The 20,478-nt window shown below is 40.1% G+C and overlaps 1 protein-coding gene across 3 annotated transcripts in view; it reads left to right on the top strand.

Moving 5' to 3' along the window:
- The first annotated feature begins 1,145 nt into the window (after window positions 1-1,145).
- Window positions 1,146-20,478, top strand: part of TTC29 (tetratricopeptide repeat domain 29) — a 111,468-nt gene continuing 92,135 nt past the window's right edge. Inside the window, exons 1-4 of one of the 3 annotated variants that reach the window (XM_081926117.1) lie at window positions 1,146-1,227; window positions 8,666-8,707; window positions 11,885-11,979; window positions 13,516-13,599. In XM_081926117.1, the coding sequence (XP_081782243.1) occupies window positions 11,891-11,979; window positions 13,516-13,599 (173 nt within the window). In that variant the 5' untranslated portion in view covers window positions 1,146-1,227; window positions 8,666-8,707; window positions 11,885-11,890. Of the gene's footprint in view, window positions 1,228-4,577; window positions 4,678-5,861; window positions 5,883-8,665; window positions 8,708-11,884; window positions 11,980-13,515; window positions 13,600-20,478 lie in introns of those variants that run through there. The other 2 variants (XM_081926116.1, XM_081926118.1) reach the window with 2 other exon arrangements.

The raw sequence follows: 20,478 nt of genomic DNA, 5'->3' as shown, positions 1-20,478 counted from the left end.
ACTTTTATTTCATTATCTTTAACCAAGGTGGAACATAGATACAAGGAATCATTCCTTGAATCAGTCCTTATGAAGCCTGGTTGCTATTTTCCTTCAAAAAAACCAAAAAGAACCCCCTCAAGAACGACATAGAAAAAAATGTATCTCACCCTATGTTTTGATTATCTTTCACTCATTCATAAAGGAGACCTTCACGTTCATTTGCCTGAGGCTATGAAGAACTCAAGGTCTTTCATACTTGGGAAGGAAAAGTAACAGCTACTATTCTCGAGAAAACCTTTGATGCTTGGATTCCTCATTTTATTTATTTTACAAGATCTATATACCGCTTGATTATAATACAGGACCTCAAACAACTGGTGGTCTATGACCGTAATAATAAACTGATTGATTGACCTCAGTTTACAAATAGGTGTATATGCAGCATTCCCGTCATAATTCAATCCAGCCACGTCGTGGCAAATATATGTGCAAACTACCAGTGTTTAAAAACAAATCTTTTGCTGATAACCTATAGCTTAAAGGAACATAAGCAGTAAGTTTAGCATTTAGATTGCAATATTTTAATACTGCTACATGCAACCCCCAATCTCTGCCAAGCAGTAAGAAGATTCCAGGGGGTTCTGGGCACTGACCCAGAATTGTGTTTCCTTCTGGAAAATTAGGCACAGCAGAGACTGCCGTGTTTTTATGAAATAAGGTTTAATTACACATATTTACAACCTGCGCCTATACGGAGAGAGTTCCCAGCATTCACATCACAAGAGAGTTCTTTGTTGCCCTGCTAAGATCAGCCAGCTCAAATCCAAAAGCAGATAACCAGCCATGCTGCCTGCGCCCTGTGGTGATAGCTTCTTCTTCTTCAGTCCCGCATGGCCCATTTCCTGCTTCTTCCCAGCACCAGTTGCAGAAACAGCTCCTCCTCTTCCGCTTATAGCTTCACCCATTGTCACCCAGGCAACCCCCATTTTTCAAGCCTATTGCAAAGCAATCACATTTTTTTCAAGGCCCACTGTAACCCTGGCAACCCCTGTTTTTCCCAGACTCAATAATCTTCCTTTGATGTGTTCATGACTGGTCATCAGCACCTTTGTACTCCTTAACAGCTTCCCCCCAGGCGATGCCCTGGTCTGGAAAAGAGGCTTAGTCCACAGGAATCTATAGGGAGACAGGGCACCCAGAACCCCAGGGGAATTTGGATACCCACAAATCCATAACAATACTAATGTGAGTTCATATGTGTATGCAGATGTGGAGTCTAAGGCAGTAACTAGCATGTGAAATGTATTCCTCCAATTTCCATATATCTTTTGACCACTTTATTCCCCAAAATCTATCTGCATAGGATGAATTCTATTCTGATAAACTGCTTCAAGCAAGTATTCTCTTCTTTACTGGCAGAACAATATACTCCCTCTGCTGAATATATTATCCCGTCCCACACCTTAAAACCCTCCATTACAAAGGAATCATCTTTCAAAATAAAAGATATTATTTATCTTATTTTAAAAAATGTAACTGCTTCATCAAAAGATGAATATAATATTTAAAAACCTTAAAGGCATGTTAAGAACATAAAACTTAAGGAATGGAGGAGGCAGTTCTAACTAAATATCACACATCTTTTTTGGATCATTATAAATGTACAGAACTAGGCAAATTTCAATTTGCTCGGTGAATTGTCTACAAATCCAATCCTCGAGCCAAATAAAGAGCATTGGCAATAGAATTACTCCTGTGGCTTTTGCATATAATGTTATTGATTTATCCATCTAATAATACCTACCACTAGCATCCTAATCTGTAGATCAATTTCCCTTTCCATGGAACCATACAACCGCATTATTGTATGTTGTATGATGGTTAGGTAAAGATATGCATTATAGATTATCTTTCTGGAATTAAGGATTCTTAGTACTGGAACTGTGAATTTAAAACTTAGTACCATTACTGTAAAATTATGTAGTTTCACAATTTTTAGTTCAACATGTAAGTTCATGGATCACTATTTTTGTAAAGGTTATATTTACTCTCTATGTATCCACTATTAGCGAACCCTAGAATATTAATATTTCTTTTGCTCATTGTCTAAAGACACACTTTACATGAATTAAATCTGCAGGATAAAAGAGTTTTCTTCACTTTTGAATTCCAGACATTCAAATGGCATGAAAAGAAGCTGCTTGAGAAAACAATTTAACATACCTAGTACTTCTATTCAGATTCTTTTTACTTTAAATTGATTTTTCCTCTAAGTAACCATAAGCAAGCTCTGAGCACTTTCTCACTGCCAACAGCACAATCCTAACCATGGCTACTCAGAACTATGTCCCAGTGAGGAACGCGGGTGGCACTATAGTCTAAACCACTGAGCCTCTTGGGCTTGCCAGTCGGAAGGTCGGCAGTTTGAATCTGTGCAACGGAGGTGAGCTCCCGTTGCTCTGTCCCAGCTTCTGCCAACCTAGCAGTTTGAAAGCACACCAGTGCAAGTAGAAAAATAGGTACTGCTGTGGTAGGAAGGTAAATGGCATTTCCGTGCACTCTGGCTTCCGTCACCGTGTTCAGTTGTGCCAGAAGCAGTTTAGTCATGTTGGCCACATGACCCAGAAAGCTGTCTGTGGACAAACACCGGCTCCCTCAGCCTGAAAAGCGAGATGAGTGCTGCACCCCATAGTCACCTTTGATAGGACTTAAGCGCCCAGGGGTCTTTTACCTTTTTTACCTTATGTCTCAGTCAATGAAATTGGGCTTACTCCCTGGTAGGGACCATTTGCCATTAAGTACTTGATTTATCTTTATACATGGCACAGCTAACACCAAGCCTTAAATACGTTTAGAGGAGTTTACGCTCTGGTAAATATGTTTTAGGACAACAGGGATGGCCTTCCAGCTGTTGACTCCAACTCCTATCAGACCCAGCTGGCATTGTCAATGGTTTAGAGATGGAGACAGTTGTAGTCCAACGTCTTCAGGAGGACCACAGGTTACCCCATCCTTCCTTTCTATAGAAAGACTAAATAAAATAAAAGTTTTGGCTTTTTAGCCACTAATGACAAGAAACATGATGCTAACCCATATTAATGAAAAGCAAGACTGGAAATTCCTTTAGTGATTTCTTTATAGAAAGTCTGTTTGATCTTCATTGGCACCCACTGTCTCCATCACGTTATTCAAACAGAGTTAAACAAAAGAAAGGCATGACACAGAGACAATTCTGACGATGGTTCTATAGAAACTATGTCTACCATGAGAAAGAAGAGTCAGATTACTTTAGTAGGTAGGGTGTTGTATATACAAATGTAAACAGGCTGTCTTGGTAATCAGTCAAAAGAAAACCAGCATGTTTAGTGGGGGGGGGGAGAGTGTTTGATTGAAATCTCTTTTTAAGGCAATCATAGGAGATTAAACATTGTTATATAGGGGTTTGTAAAGTTAGTATGCTCCTAGGGCAGGCATCCCCAAACTCTGCCCTCCAGATGTTTTGGGACTACAACTCCCATCATCCCATCATCCCTAGCTAACAGGACCAGTGGTCAGGGATGATGGGAGTTGTAGTCCTAAAACATCTGGAGGGCTGAGTTTGGGGTTGCCTGTTCTAGGGATATGTAGCAGAGTGAGGTGAGACAGAAATGTCAGAGAGGGGAAACCTAGAACCTTGGCATACACACAACTGTGCAAAAAGGAGAAGGCTGCAGTCAATGTTGCTTTCCTTAACTTGCCCATGTGGGCACAGAGCAACAGCTCTCCATATGTCAGTCAAAACACCAGCCTTTTGCAGCTACAAAACACATTCTGAAATTTGCAAGGGAGAAAAATTGCTTGGGAACTAGACTGATATGATAAACTGAAAGATACCCATGATTGTAATATATTAACATTATTTCTAGACAAGAAAGGAAGTTATATGTGAAAAAAGATTTCTAAAGTTCTTTAATGAAATAAAAACAGACAGCTCATACCACACAACCTATGATTAATTCACATGGGCAGCTGAATCTGAAGCATATTTACTCAAAAGAAAATCCTGTGGAGCTCAGTGAGACTTACTTTCTCATATGAGTGTCACCACCAACACAAGGGCGCTGCTGCTGCTGCCAACCTCACAGGCTGCTACGAGGCCTGCCACGCTACCAACGGCAGGAGTGCAGGCCAAAGTTGCCTGCTTACCAAGAAAATGTAACCGGCAGTACCTGGGTTGGGATGCTGAAAAAAGTAACCCAAGAGGATTTTTCACTCACATGCCCATAACAGACTAGCAGCTATTTTGACTCTTGCAGCGACCGATAGAATAGCAAAGGGCAAACTGTGAAAAATAATAACAATAATAATAATTTTATTATGTATACCCTGCCAATCTGGCTGGGTATCCCCAGCCACTCTCCATGAAAAAGACTCCATGAATCGAAAGTGGAGATGAAAGATGCACTTTCCCCAGTTTATTTGTTTGTTTTGTAGCGCAAGGAAATCTTTCAATTAAAGCCAGTTTTTCTAAAGGGATCCACTGCAAGACGTCAGCCGGCCACTAGCAGGAAGCCGGATCCTTTCTTTTCCCCCAAGGCAGGCTGAGGGCGGGAGGGCGCGCCTGGGAGGCGGGGGCGGAACACTTTCCCTGGCGCCGCCCCGTTGCCATGGTGACGGCTAGGCGTCTTTCCCTGCCCGAGTCCGTAAGGCCTACAAGTAAGCGGTGCAGACTGGGGGGTAGACCTGGTCTTCACTTTCCCTTCCCCGGGGGCTGGGTTGAACGCCGTGATTCATGCTGGGAGGGCAGGCGCGGAGGGAGGGAGGGAGGGAGGGAGGGAGGGAGGAGAGAGAGAGAGAGAGAGAGAGAGAGAGAGAGAGAGAGAGAGAGAGAGAGAGAGAGAGAGAGGTGTGGAAAGAAAAAGAAAAGCCACAGGTTGCGCTGGTGGTGGAGAGAGCGCCGTCTCCCCCCGCCCCCCAGCCTTTGTATTGCGTGGCTCTAGCTGCAGGTGCTGAGCCCTCCGTCTCGCATCCAGCGGAGCGCAGAGAGAGGGGCTGTCCTCTCTGCGTGTGCCCGGATACTGGGGGCTTCTTTCACACGTGCATAGAATTGGGCTGAACGCGCCCTTTCCCCACCTGTGTGGGGCTTTTTCTTCGGGGGGGGGGGAGTTGCGCGCTTTTGTGTCTGGATCCTATAGTGTACAGTCAGCCCACGTTTCTCCTTTCTCCTTCAGTTCCGGGTTGAGGCGAGTGGGGCGAAGTTGGAGGTGATGGGCAAAGGGGAATAATGGGGAAGATGGCGAGGGGGGCGACGAAGATCCGAGATCAATGGGGTCTTCTCTCTCTCCCCACCCCACCCCATTGTGGGCTGTGTGTGCAGAGACTCTGCTGTGCCGTCCGGTGTTCAAATAAATCGCTCCTGATCCCCGATAACGATTAGTTGCATCCTTGGGATTTGGGAACCGAGAAGCGAAAAGCTGGAAAGCAAAAGGTGCTTTCAGGCGCTCCAGAGCTAAAACTGCTGGCGCGCGGAAGCGCAGCGGAGAATATATATATAAATGTAATCGGGCGCATTTTAGCTCTGGAAGAATCATTTTGCAGTTGTCAGTAATGCTTCACTTTAATAGGTGTTGACCCTCTAAAATGTATAACACAAGATCTCGGACGCCCTGCGAGAAACCTTTGGTGGGGGGGACGCAGTGGAAACGCACTTTCTCTCGCTAACTGAACAGCAAGACCCTCGTCAGATTCGTGTAGCTGTCCAGTCTTTTTAAAAGCAAGCGAATGCAATATTTCAGAACCCCCTCCAAGGCTGCATTTCTGTATTCATCATGCTGGTTAGAGGTGGAGTGGTTATTTTGCTGCCACAGTACTGTAGTCTGAAGCGATTTGAAATGTGGTTCATTAAAAAGGATTTGCCTTAAGTAAGTCAATAGGCAGGGAAACTCTAATTCAATATTTATTTAAGGGCCAAAATAAGCGTACAAGCCCACAGCCAACAGTTAAACTGACATGACCACTGAAAGCAATGTGCTTGAGCATGCCTAGCTCTGTGATGGATTTAGGCATAATTATAAGTTACTTCCATATTTTAAGTTAGGATATACAAATGTTACACAAAGAATGGGTGGGGATATATCTGTTACTTTTGCGGGAGGATATAGATAGTATTTAAGGTTTTACTGAATAGTAGCAAAGGGAAATTATAAATGTCAATAAGAGATTTTAGGAACACAGTCTTGTCAACCCTTCGCCAATCATGAAAAGGCTTTTCTTGAACCTTTCCAAGTGTAGGCAAGAGAAAGGATCCCAGGCAATCGAAATAATCACAGAAAGCAAGAACTGTCCCTTTGAAACTGCTTCTTTTGGGTGGCATGCCCTGCACTTTAGCACTAATCCGTTCAAGAGCAATAGTGTAATATCTCTAGCTGATTAAGAACACTGTGAAATTGCTTTTGATGTAGGCATTCTTCTCTAATTAGGCCAGTTTGGACAATTCACCCCCAAACCTCTCAAAGAAGGGTTTTTTAAAGTGGCTAGCCCTTTGTTAAAATGACATTCTGTTGCTTTTATGTAGTAACTTTACAGTTCTAGAAGGATTCTCCCTGCTTCGGAATGTTACATTATGGCAAGATATGTGTATGTAGATCCTCAGCTTTTTACACAATAACTTCAAGTAGATACAGTTTATTACTTGATGAGGTGTAGGTTTTCTGCATTTCATAGTGAACTCCTGGATTATTTTTCTTTCAAGATGATTGCATTAACATTTCCCTGCACGTATTTTTTGCTTGCTGTTGCACAGTATCCCAGTCCCATCTATTATATAAGCCACTGCTTGTAGCTATTCTAGAACTGGATTGGGGTAGTGCAATTATAGCTCAAGCATCAGTTTTTGTGAGTTTGCTGCAGGTGCATTTGAAAAGGCCTTCAGCAACAGACAGGGCCAAACTAGATGTTATGCTAACACATTTGCAATTCTAGCCCCACATTTGCCAAGATAGCAGGGCTGGGAAAGGGTTGGCAGTGGGGTGGGGTGTTTATTTCCTCCTATACCCATTTATAATCCACTGCAAATACCCTCATAGACTTTTTTCTTCCCCTTATGGGGGGTGGCTAACTTTGTTGCAGTGGGGGGGCAAAAAGCTGCCTGAAGGCATAGAAGAATGATTGGGTGATTAAATTAGGACTTTGGCTAATTAAACAATCCATGTCTTTTTAAACTGTGTGTGTTTGTTTGTTTGTTTGTTTGTTTGTTTGTTGGTGTGCTCTGTATTTTTGTATTTTTATATTGTAAGCTGCCTTGGATGAAGGACAGCACTGAAATTTAATCAGTCAATCAATCAATAGCCATTCTGCCCTGCTAATCCCTGCAACTCTTCTGTTGGAATTAAGATGGAAAATGTGTTTCTTTTGTAACAATTTGGGTGACAAAAGCAACACGCTGTGTATGTGGTAATGTGTATTGGCTACCCACAAGGAAGAAGTTTGCCAGCTTTTTTTTTTTTGGATAAGATATGTTTCATTGTCTTGTAGGAAGGGATTTATTCAGACTGTGAATAGATAAGATGGTTATTTTTCAGGAATATATAAATCAGGTGGTAATTTTTCAGAAATAATTTTAACATTCTGAACATTTGGTAGTTCTTTCCGGAATTTGCCACTCATATCAAAACTAGCATAGTGTATGGAAGTTGGGTGACTCGATCCAAATGCAGCAGAAATGGTGGTCCAGGTTTGCAGCATACACCGAAAAAGCTTTAACAAATTTATCGCATCACAAGCATTTAGGAAATGTGCACATGATTATGCTGCAAACGTTATTACACATCTATTCAGTAGTCAGTCCCATTGAAATCAGTGGGTTTACACACATGTCACTGTGTACAGGATTAGAGTCTTACGGTATCTATCTACTTATCTGTCTAAACTAGTTCCCAAGTAAAGTTAAAGGTAAAGGGACCCCTGACCATTAGGTCCAGTCATGGCCGACTCTGGGATGCGGCGCTCATCTCGCTTTATTGGCTGAGGGAGCTGGCGTACAGCTTCTGGGTCATGTGGCCAGCATGACTAAGCTGCTTCTGGCGAACCAGAGCAGCGTGCGGAAACACTGTTTACCTTCCCGCCAGAGTGATACCTATTTATCTACTTGCACTTTGACGTGCTTTGGAACTGCTAGGTTGGCAGGAGCAGTGACCGAGCAACAGGAGCTCATCCTGTCATGGGGATTCGAACTGCCGACCTTCTGATCGGCAAGTCCTAGGCTCTGTAGTTTAGCCCACAGCGCTACCCGTGTCACACTATTCATGTGACCAAGAAACAACCCAGATTCAATTTGATTCCAAATGCTAGGGGCAGAAGGAGTTTGAGTAGTTTAGCTCCTGGCCTTGTGGTGTACTCCTTTACTTTTCCTGACATATTGAATATTCAATTCCCATCCAATCCTGTGGGGTCAGATAAAGTGCTGCACTTGAGTGTGCTTCTAGTGAGGGCAAACCTGCTCTTAGCTCTCAATGACAGCGATTGTGGCAGGGAGTGTAGTGTATGCACAGAATATGCAAAGACACACTGCAGTCCCCTAGTAGCCTTGCAGTGTATAATCCCCACCCCTGTGGTGCCTGCCGTGAGGGACACTTTGCTAACATTTAACAATTTGTCAATTTCTTTGTCTGATATGTGTTTAAAGTGCATTTCTTTCTTTCTTTAGGTATCCTAAAAGAACAAGCACAGTACTGCCCATCATTAAGCTGTAAGAGTTTATCATCTTTGGTTTATGATTCATACAGTTTGAATAATCTCTGTTCTGATTTCTGAGATGTTTATGACACTCAAGTAGCAGCTCTTGGCATGGGCGTAGCCAGGGGGGCAAGGAGGGGCAGCTACCCCCCCAATCAGTAAAAACCAATAAAAATACATAGTTAACTGAGGTTCTCTCCTCCCCCGCAACAAAAATCCTGACTACGCCCATGGCTCTTGGTTATGTGGCAAACCGCTCATATGCAGTCGCTTATTAGCTGGATGGAGAAGTGTTCACAAGACACGGCAAACTTCTAATTTTGACATTTGCAGTGCCATGAGTAAAAAAACATGGTGAGCTGATAGACGCAAATGTTTCAGTATATGTTGTCATATGGAGTGAATTAAAGTGAACACTGTGTGGTAACTACCCCATAGCCTTGCTTCTGATGTCATTGATGAAAATACTCTGCTTTCAGTTTTATTATGATTTCAAAAAAGGTATTCTAGCCACGAACCACTGATACATCTAAAGATGGCATTGTGTACTTGTTGGTCATAGTATTCACAGACTCACTAATGTGCAGAAATAAATTGCTGTTATTTTTATTTTGCAGTAAAATGGTTTTGAGTGGTATTCTGGGTAATACTTCGTCATATTAAAACTTTGTGTATTTTATATGTTGTTTTTTCTTTAAGAAAATGTATACATCTTTTGATTATAATAAAATCTCTAAGTGGTTTACAAGAAATATTAAAATTATCAGTAAAAATTAACAGTAAAAGAGATGAAAACCTGTCAACATCTATTATTCGGTTTGTTTTGTAAGCTGCCTTTGTAAGCCTGAATGGCAGCATATAAATCTCTTAAATAAGTAAATGAGATTTTATTTGGCTTCATTAAGCACTGTTCGACTTTTCAGTGACAATGTACTGTCACTCTTCTTCACCTGCTGCTGGCCTGTCAATCTGCATTTTAAGCTGAACCTGAATACATCCCCTAAGAAGTTTTTTATTTACTTTGTTTGCACATTCTCATGGCAATTATCCTGTCAAATGGAGTTTTCCCTAAGAGAAAGACCTGATTTATATACATTATTCTGTGTCTTGATTAGTAATGGGCAAGCTTTCTTTCACGTACTTTGGAATGGGCTCAATTCAGATCAGCCCCTTTAAGTTTTAGGTCTAATCACACACTTGGTGATATAACTAGGAACACAATGAGGCTTGGAGGTTTCTATGTACCCAGTCTCATAATGATTGCCATTCCCTGCTGCCTCTTTCACTTTTTCCAAATCTTTCTGGGAGGTAGCATGCAATCAGAGGTGGTTTTAGGGCAGTGGAACTGGTTCCGCCACACTGAGTGCAACAGGGCACCACAACTATGATGTAGTGAATTGAGCAGAATGGAAGGCGAGAGGTGGGAAGCGAATTTTAGCTTCATACAGGTCATCACTGAAATTTGGAAGACCAAAGTCCATTCCTGATGCAGTTGTTGCTTCTGCTGCCTTGATTAAATCTTGGAACACTCCAGCAATCACATTACGCTTGCCAGAATCACTGGGATTTTAGTGGAACCTGCAATTTTCCAGGAATCTTGAGATACACAGTGCTGTTACATGGCCTAACAAAGTCCCTTTTAATCACTGACCCCAGATAGGTTTCAGCAAAACAAGGGAAGTGAGTGGCTTTGGTTGTGGGAAGGGCTGGTGCTGGGGCAAAACTGGGTTAATTATGAACTGAACCCAATCTCTAGATATGTTTGCCCTTCATTTGTAATTTATTCAGAAGGTCCAAATGGAAGAAGTTCGCATTCAAAAGACTCTGCAGTTCTGAACTGGGGATTATCATTAGTCTTGATCTCACAACAGCAGAGGTTCATTAGTGCTCTGTTACTTATTTCTACTTTTTAACTACTATCAGCTATTCCGTACTTGTAAAGCAAACTAAATTTCCTTGGAATAACATATCTCTAACAATTGGAGAAGCTTCTCTCCATTTTTACAATGCTGTGTTTCTGGCTCCATTAAAAGTTTGTGCCTTGAGGCCTGCCAGCAGGGCTTACAATATCTACATTAAACCAAATTTAAGAGTAAGGGTGCTCCTGCTGCTAACATTCTCAGATCATAGACTTGCAAAATGAAGGAACTGGCAGCTGTAACTTTAATGGTGGGAAGTGTAAGCTGAGTACGTGGGGAAAAGAACACAGTGCTCTATGTGACAAAAAAGTCCTATTAGCATTTATGAACTTCAAAATGACAAGCTAGACTCCTCTGTCTAATGGCTTTTTGTTGTTGTTCTGCTTAAAAGAAATAAAGCTTGTGCACATATAAGACTAATTGTGGTATTAAGTTACTATCATTATGTTGTCATTATAACATGTTAGTGTTCCATAAGCAATGTTCTTATAGCTACTGAAATGTAAGGCTGTTAAAATAAGTACTTGTTGGGTCATTATTTAAAATTGGGGCTTCATTCTAATATAAAGGAGTAGGAAATTTGTTGCAAATGTTCAGTTAAAAAGAAAAACAGTGAAACAATGTTACAGTTAAATGCTGAGAAATGCTAAGTTGAGATACTTGTAGGCAACTTGTACTATCACTGTTACAAAAATAGCTATGTATTTGTTTTCCCTCTTCAATATGAGGTCTAGTAGTATGATCACAATATTCTATGTATCAATTTCTCACCTGCTCCATTATAAAACATAGATTTGTCTCATGCCTACATGATGATAAGAGAGCGGTTCTATTGCAAGCACTGTTTCTGGGCCAGTGAATATAACCAAATCTAATATTTCAGTCTAGAAATACTTAGAATGTTCTTGAAATCTCTCTTTTATTTAAAAAATAAAATAACTTCTCTGTGCTTTCATTGTTACTTTTATGTGCTCCCAATATTCTTGGAAATTTTGCATGCCTAGTTAAAATATGATTTTGGGATAACACCTCTTCATTGCTGCTCTTACTCAAAGTTGATTTCAAATTGGTGTGTGCTATGAGGGGTCTCTGTTTATTATGATGGGTATCTAATGAGTCAATTTCACAGTGACTAAAAGCTCTGCTGATATCTCAGTGCTGCGAAACCTCTGAACAACTAGTATAGTTTACCCTGAACAACACACCTGTAATGAATGTCTACGAAAAGTGAAAACAATATTTCTGACAATATTCTGTATTCATTTATTTAGTTCAAGATGAATATATTCCTTCCTGTGCCAGTGCGAACCCCCAAAGCGCATCCAAGTAAGGAAGAGATGAGATGCCCATCACCGGAACTTGCAAGGTGTGTGTTTCTTGTATTTGTTTGTTTATTATTTCTCAGTTGAGTGTACCACTCTTTAAAGCTAAAGTACTAAAGGAGCAAATTGAGGTACAGGTCAGCTATGAGAAAGAGTCAAACCTGTGCACTAATTGATTCTGAGAGGGACTGTATGCAGTCAATTAATGTGTAATTAGAGTGTTTTAAAACTTTACGTCTCCCTCCCCTTTCTGCTGATGACCAAGTCACAATAAAAGTTGAACTGTGTGCCTTGTGATAGAAGTACAAAATAGTGGAGGTGAAATTAAGATGGGGAGGCATTTTTAATATTTGTGGATTCTCAATAGTAGCTGTTTTTGTAAGAAAATGGGCAGGTGGTCTAGGTATAAAAAAGAGCCTGTTGGGGGGGATAGGTGAAGGCACAGGGGCCTGGAGGAGAGAGGAAATCACCCAAACCAGTCTTCCTCTGCTTTAGGTTGACAGGTGCCATTCATCAGCAGAGGGGACAGCACTGGATACCACCCACAGTCTCTAAAGTTTCTTACCAATTCACTATATTTCCCCCCTCAGGAAGCTACATTTGAATTTTTTTCTGAATTGAAAGCATTATTTGACATAGTTCCCTGAGTTTGAAGTAATGAATGTGTTAGGTCTCAGTTGTGCTCAAATGTTACATCTTATCAAAATGTTACTAGGATTTTGTGAACTGCCATCAGTTGGCTTTATCTGAAGCAGTTTGTTACTGGCTTATGCCCTGACATTTTCACATGGGTTAGATAGAACTCTGTGCTAATATTTCAAAACATTTGTGATTAAACCTGATTTTCAAAAAATAACAGAGAAATCCTCCTCGAAAGGAAATTCCGTTGAATTTAGTGAGGATTACTGCCTGGTAACCTCCTGCCGCCCTAGCAGTTCGAAAGCATGTCAAAGTGCAAGTAGATAAATAGGTACCGCTCTGGTGGGAAGGTAAACGGCATTTCCGTGTGCTGCTCTGGTTCGCCAGAAGCGGCTTAGTCATGCTGGCCACATGACCCGGAAGCTGTACGCCGGCTCCCTCGGCCAATAAAGCGAGATGAGCGCCGCAACCCCAGAGTCGGCCACGACTGGACCTAATGGTCAGGGGTCCCTTTACCTTTACCTTACTCCCTGGTAAATAGGGATTAATATTTCAGTCTAAATGTATCTTGCCCAACTCAAATAATGCTCATTGTGGTCATTGCACTTGAGAGAGAAGATGCACATTTATTTTCCAATCACTGCAAAACATGGAGTCCAATAAGGTTTATTATTTATGTACTAAAAGTGAAAGTCATGAATAAAAGGAGCCTTTCGCTAAAGCCAAGTGTACTTTTCTACAAAATAAAGGTCTGAATTAGCTGCAGACCTAAAAGGTAAAGTGATACTTGTACATGTTGATAGTATGTGTTTGATAAAATACTTTGTCAATATTTTAATATTTATCTGTCTTTGCTTGGCAAAGGTTAATACATAATACATGTAGCAGATTTTGATGTTAAGTCACCTCACTGTTCTTTAATTTTTTTAATTTAAATTTAGGATGCATTTGATCAAAGGCAAAGATGCCATAGATCGTTATTTGGCCAAGCATATCAAAGGATTGTCAAAACAAGAGGCTGCTGCGTAAGTAAGGTCTTTCTGAGGCATTTTTATACTGAAAGTTTATTGTTTTCTTTCTTTCTAGTCTTATTCATTGAAATCTAAAGTTCCTCAGGCAATTTTCTGAGGAACATGGCATTTAAAAATTAAAACTGATATTAAATAATTATGTTTCACTGCTACTTATCTTGCATATATCAAAGCATTCAGTTCAATGCTTGTGTTAATTCACCGATTTACCAAAGTAGATTTGCAGCATTTAATTGTTTGCCAGTAATTAAAACATATTTTTCTTCCTTGATTTTTGTAAAGCTTCTCACTTAAGGCTGAAGTTTTACTTTCTGAAATATACTATTGTGATTTGGAGTACTTAACTCTATAATGTTCCCTGGTTCTCTAAAACCCACTGTCCAAAATCAGCCTGGGGGGAAGTGCAGTTTCCCACACAGTTTACACAGCAGAATAACTGCTGTTTCTACATAGTGTTTAAAAACAGTTGTATGCATAGCAGCATTTTGATGTACGTCATGATCCCAACTTTTGCCCTTGTTTTGTCTGTGACCCTGGAATTAACGTCGTAATTCAGGAATTGCTACCTTAGGCTTCAGAAGTGTAGTTGCAGGCAGTGTTTGCCTTTGACTTGCAAAAGAGCATTTTATTGAAGTCTAAATGTGATTCTTTTTCAAGGGTACATACCTGGAGGAGTTACTGTCTGATCGTCTGCATTCTCCCCCTCTAGAACATTCTTTATTTCATGTAACAGTACCCTTCATTCTTATTGTGCAAGCTCATTCACCATAGGTATCCAATCACTAGCTTTCTCATTAAAGCAAGACAGGTGAAAAAATACTAATATTTGACAGTGAGAGAACTATTTAAAAATACTTGCTTGGGGCAGCCCATCATATGACTTCATGCTGAAGGCCCATTCAATTTTTGATTCCTTGCTGCTGGGATCTGTTTAGGATTTCTGTGAAATCCAGTGTAAGAACCTGAATTCATGCGTCTTGTGATTTTTGCAGACGTCAGCTTCCCTGAGTCCATCTGTAAGTGTGGCACCATGGCCCCTTTTCTCTCTCCTGTCCCTTTTTCTAGTGATGAAACCTCTGAAGCACTGCCACATTATTCACTTCGGTCATGCTTCAGATTGGAGGGCACAGGACAGATAATCTCTGTAATTTGGAAATATAATTGCTTTATAACATGTGTTGACGAATCACTAAAGCTGCAATTGTGCTGCAAATGGTACCAAAGTGCAAGAGTAAATTCTGGACTGCACAGTAACATTGTTCCTTTCCCTTTATATTATTATGTGCTATTGCAAATTCAAAAATGAGATTGTTTCAAAACAATTAACAGGCACTGTTAAAATATTACTTTTGGAGAAAAGAGTTGAAATATGACATTAGAGATTACTCTTTGGAAAACACACCCAAAGTCTCCTTGTGCACAGTTGTGCTGTTCATTTAAATCTAACCAAAATAAAGATCAAATGTAGAATATTAAAGTAGAATAAGAAGTGCTGATAAATTATCCTAAAAGCAACAGGCCAGAGCATTGTCCCTCTAGTTACAATAAAGGAAAGAAATCATATTTCCCACCACAAATACCATTGGTGCTCACTCTGTTTAGCTTTAGATGCCTATTAAAAACCCTCCCTGACATTCTGAAAACTTTAAATATTTCACAATTAACAAAATGCAGTACAGGTATAGAAACATAAATTAAATTGGTGCCTGAGTACGACAGATAGAGATAGGATCCCTTAATGAAATAAAATGTAATTTCAGGGATACTAAATTCTGCCAACTGTGTCCATAAGGTTTGGTACAGTTGAGAAATACCTGCTGAATGTGCCTTTGTTTTAGTGTTCTATATATCTTCAGTAGAAGGAGAAGAGTGAAAGACTGCTTGTACTCAAACAATTACAATTCCACATTTGGGTAGGAAAGTCAAGTCAGCTTTCTTATAAAAGGCACATAGTACAGTATGCGGAGTACATTAGAGCAGCTTCCTAATGCAGTGTTATGAAATCAAGCATTTTTTAAAAAAAATAGGGTTCTGTCCAACTGAGCTGCTCACTGGTGTTAAAATTTCTGTCAGAAGAATGAGGAGAGAAACCATTTTCAATGATTTCCCTTTCCCACTCTTCATCCCCACATGCCCTCCCTAAATCTGCTGCAGAGGAGAAAACTCAAAGTGCGTGATATAGGGGGTAGGTTGGTCGGGATGGATTGCCAAGGCACAGTTCACATATTACCTAGATACATGGGTTCTGCATTCTACCAGGCAAGGGAGAAATCCTCTCAGGGTTATGAATCCTCTGCCACTGCATGGAGAACCCTCATTCTGAACTGGGACTTAAGCATTAGATGCTTATTCAAGTTGGCTCAGCTGATATAGATAACCCCCTGACTTGAAACAATCAATTTGCATCACTTCTGTTCTGCCTCTCCTACTGCACCTAGCCCACTCAACCCCTTGCTTACCCCATTACTTTTCTTCACCTTCCATTACCTGCACATCTCGCCAGTGTGTCTGTACAGATATAACATGTTAGGGGTGGCAGAAGGTAGATCTGTGGTTGGGGTGATCTTCCAGTAGTTCAGCAAGGGTTTCTGACTGTCAGCTGGCTAACAATAGCAGCAACTAACATTGTCCACTCCCCCTAATTGTTGGCTGAAAAAGGACACTAGGATTTAACTTGTTTGGTTGGCTAAGTGCTCAAAAGGCCCCCTTTTTTAATATATCCAACTGAGTTCTAGTTCTTTTGCACCTGGTTACAGTTGCTAGACACCAGAGTTCTAGGAAAGAAAAATATATACCTAAACACCTCTGCCCCATACTTTTGGGGATGGGATATTGTCACTACAATCCTAAACACACAAGGAAATACTTGCAACTGAATACACTGAAACTTTCTATTGTGTAAACATTCACAGGATTGTACTGTGTCTCACCTTCTTTAATGTCTGTGCCAGACAACTTTTAAAGCATTTATAAAAAGATAATTTAAAAGCCCTGCAGATCCCAAAATGGAGCTATGCATAATCAGTTTCAACTCATCTTTGTCACCACCCTCATTTGCATATATGGAGCCTTAGAAATTAAGAACCTTTGTGTGTAAAGCAGTTGCTGGAAGATCTAATATAACTTTTTCTTGATATACTTTTAAATCTTGCTGCTTGAGAAAGACTAGCTTATTAGCATTTTATTTGAGTTGATAGAATATTTTTTCCTAATGAAAAAAAATTAATATTTGAAGATCGCTTTCAAATCTCCTCTCCTTCTCCTCTTTACCAGACTAAACATACCTAATTCCCACAACCATTCCTCATAAGACTTGGTCATCTTGGTGGTCCTCTCCTCTGCCCACATTCCAGCTTGTCAATATCCTTCTTAAATTGTGGTGCCCAGAATTGGGCACAGTACTCTAGGTATGGTCTGACCAAGGCAAAATTACTATAACTTCCCTTGATCAGGACACTAGACTTTGGTAGATGCAGCCTAGAAAACCCTAGCCTTTCTAGGCTACATCACATTAAGTTTGTGGTCTACTAAAACCCCAAGATCCTTTTTACATGTACTAATGGCAAGCAAGGTGCTCCCATCTTATATTTGTGCAGATGGTTCTTCCTGCCTAAGTGTAGAACCTTATATTTGTCTCTGTTGAAATTTGTTTTGTTAGTTTGGGCCCAGTTCTCCAATCTTTTCAGGTCCTCTTGAATCCTGATTCTGTCTTCAGCGGCATTGGCTACCCCTCCCACTTTGGTGTCATCTGAAAACTTGATGAGCATCCCTTCAATAGCTTCATCCATGCCATTTATAAAGATGCTGAACAACAACAGAAGGGACAGAACCCTACACCACCCCACTTGCCACTTTCCCCCAGGATGACCAAGAACCATTAGTGAGCACTCTTTGGGTTTGGTCAGTCAGCTACAAACCCACCTAACAATTATCTCATCCTGTTCGCATTTTACCAGCTTCTCTACAAAAGTATCATAGGCGACTATGCCAAAAGCCTTACTGAAATCAAGATACAGTATGTCCACAGCATTCTCCTAAGCCACCAAGCTTGTAACTGAGCATGTTTGGTTCTCATTCAACTGTATTGGGATTTCTCTCTCTCTATAAAAAAAGTACTTATGCAAACATACTTATCCTAAGCCTTCATTGCTTCCTTCTTGTGGAAGTTTGGTGGGGGTTCCATTTTGGCTACATAAGGCTCCACAATTGGATAATGTATTCACTATCAGTATATAGTGAATTCAGAATTAAAATTTGTTTACCTTCTAAACTCCCCACTGATATGATGCTGTCCAAGAGAAAAAATAATATATGTTATAGACAGTATTATAAGACACAGATTTGATGTTTTTTAATAACACTGACATTTTTAATTTTGTTTCAATGTGTATTCCTCTTTTGTCTAAATAATTCCTAATAATCTTGCATGTTGTGACCAAAATTTTATGTTTTTATGAAGCAATACTCTCTTAGAGTTATATTCTCTTCATAAGAGAGGAGGGAAGTGAGTCTTTTATTCAAATCAGTGGTCTCTTCACACTTTGATTTGATCTGATATATATGGTGTAACTAGAGAAAGACAAAATAATAGGAATGCAAGGGAAATGAATAGTTTACCGTTCATGAAAAAGCTGCCCTACACATTTGGAAGAGTTTTCTTGGAAAGGTTAAAAAGTTCTAATCAACTTCTGTACATTATGTAGAAGTTCCATTTTCTAAACTCTGCAAAAGAAAGTTTCATATTTAATGGGAAATCATGAATAATTCCATTTATTATCTACTTCCTCCTTTCAAAGACATGATCTGGATAAAAGGCGGGGTGAATAATTTCAAAAAATACAATACATTTTTAATGGGAAGGTGCAAACTACAGATTCTCATGACTATTAGCAAGTGTAGAGGAAACAGAATTTTACTTGCAAAAACTCATCAGATTCTTGCAAAGATAAAATACAAGACATTATTTAATAGAGAAGAACGCTGTGAACTGAAGTTAACTTTGTGTAACTTGTTTTTGCTGAGTTTAGTCCTATTGTTTTCTAAACCTTTCTTTTATCAATAGTTCAACAATATTTAATAGGAAATATAGAGCAAAAGTAAACAACTATGTTTTATTTGTGGTGTGCACAGAGATACTATGAAAATATTCAGAATGTAAAATGATACAAAATGACAAGTGGGAATTTCATTGTCCTAGAATTTATAGTGAAGCTTCTTTCTGAACTCTGTCAGGTTCTGGCTCTCTCTCTCTCTCTCTGTCTGTCTCTCTCTCTCATACACACATACACACACCCCGCAATTAACGGTGGTACCTCGGGTTAAGTACTTAATTCGTTCCGGAGGTCCATACTTAACCTGAAACTGTTCTTAATCTGAAGCACCACTTTAGCTAATGGGGCCTCCTGCTGCCGCTGTGCCGCTGTAGTGAGATTTCTGTTCTCATCCTGAAGCAAAGTTCTTAACCTGAAGCACTATTTCTGGGTTAGCGGAATCTGTAACCTAAAGCGTCTGTAACCCGAGGTACCACTGTAATTGTGTGTGTGTGTGTGTGTGTGTAAGTACACACACACACAGAGAGAGAGAGAACACACTGAAAACCAAACATGAATTGTCACTTTGATGTGCTGCATATGTATTGCCTAACTTTTTTCTTTCAATGTTCCCATTATGAAGCAGAGAGAGTCTAGTAGTGTCCCGGTTTGAAAGACAGTGGTCTTGTTCAGAAGTAATGAAAAGCTATGCTTTTGAAAATTAGCATGCGTAAGCCTTGGGCTTTTATGCTCCCCCTCTCCTCCCTCCCTCTATGCATGAAAAGAGTTGTTAAGACAAATCAGTTTGTTGAGTTTGTACTTGATGGAGAACTATTTTGAGTGTTAAAAAGCGAAAGCTTTCAGTGCGTTTTTTCCTTGCATGCTAAGGGGTATGTAAGCCAATGCTGGCGCAGGCTTGTTCGGTGAACAACAATGCATGGTTTGTCATTTCATCTGAACTCAGCCAATGAAACAAAGCCACAAGCAATTAAGGTACTATTCCTGACGTGGTGTTTTTTAACCTTTTAAGATGCCTTCGCCCCAGTATGGTTCCCCTTTAGCACATACATAGCCCAACAAGACAACAACGAGAATCCGCCAACAGCATACAAGTCAATCTGGCTAACCTGATCTAAAAATACACACACACACAAAACTCTCACTACAGCCAACCAAAGACAACCAATCACATCCTAGGCCACCCCCAACCTCTCTCACCACCAAGGAAATACAACAAGTGAATCATAGTAAGAGAACCCATCCAAGTGACGCTGACACAAACCCCCACACATACACTAAGTAGATGAATTGAAGCATAACCACCCAACCCCACACCACTCCCCACTCCCAATCTTTTCTTCCTAACCTAACACTGCATGCAATACTAATGTCTCACAACAAATGAAACTGATCTGTAGACAACTCAACTTGAAAAAAGAGACAATGCCTGTATTTTTGTAAACTAAGAAATCTTTAATAAAATATATTTTTTTAAAATAAATAATTGAAAGGTCAATTTGGCTTCCTACATCTGAATGTATTTGGAATATCCTGCTTGTTAGGACACTTGCTTTTGTTCAAAGGGATGATCCAGTATGAAATGGTTTTCCTAAAATTTATAAGCAAATTCTATTCTTCACCACCTTAAGTGGAACTGTGGGTTTCTTTCGCACTTCATGTGTTAAATTAACATAGCTTAACTACAAAGATGTTATTAGCAATGACTGCTGTTCCAAATTGGTCACTGTTCTTGTATATCTTTGGCCTTTTTATAGAAATGTTACAGACTCAGTGTTACACCTTGTTTTATGTTTAACTCCTTCTGTGGGTACTTTGATTTCTC

Source organism: Podarcis melisellensis, assembly GCF_964234715.1.
Source record: "Podarcis melisellensis genome assembly, chromosome: 9".
NCBI lineage: Eukaryota > Metazoa > Chordata > Lepidosauria > Squamata > Lacertidae > Podarcis > Podarcis melisellensis.
The sequence above is the reverse complement of the archived record's forward strand: the minus strand, read 5'-3'. Positions and strand labels throughout refer to the sequence as shown.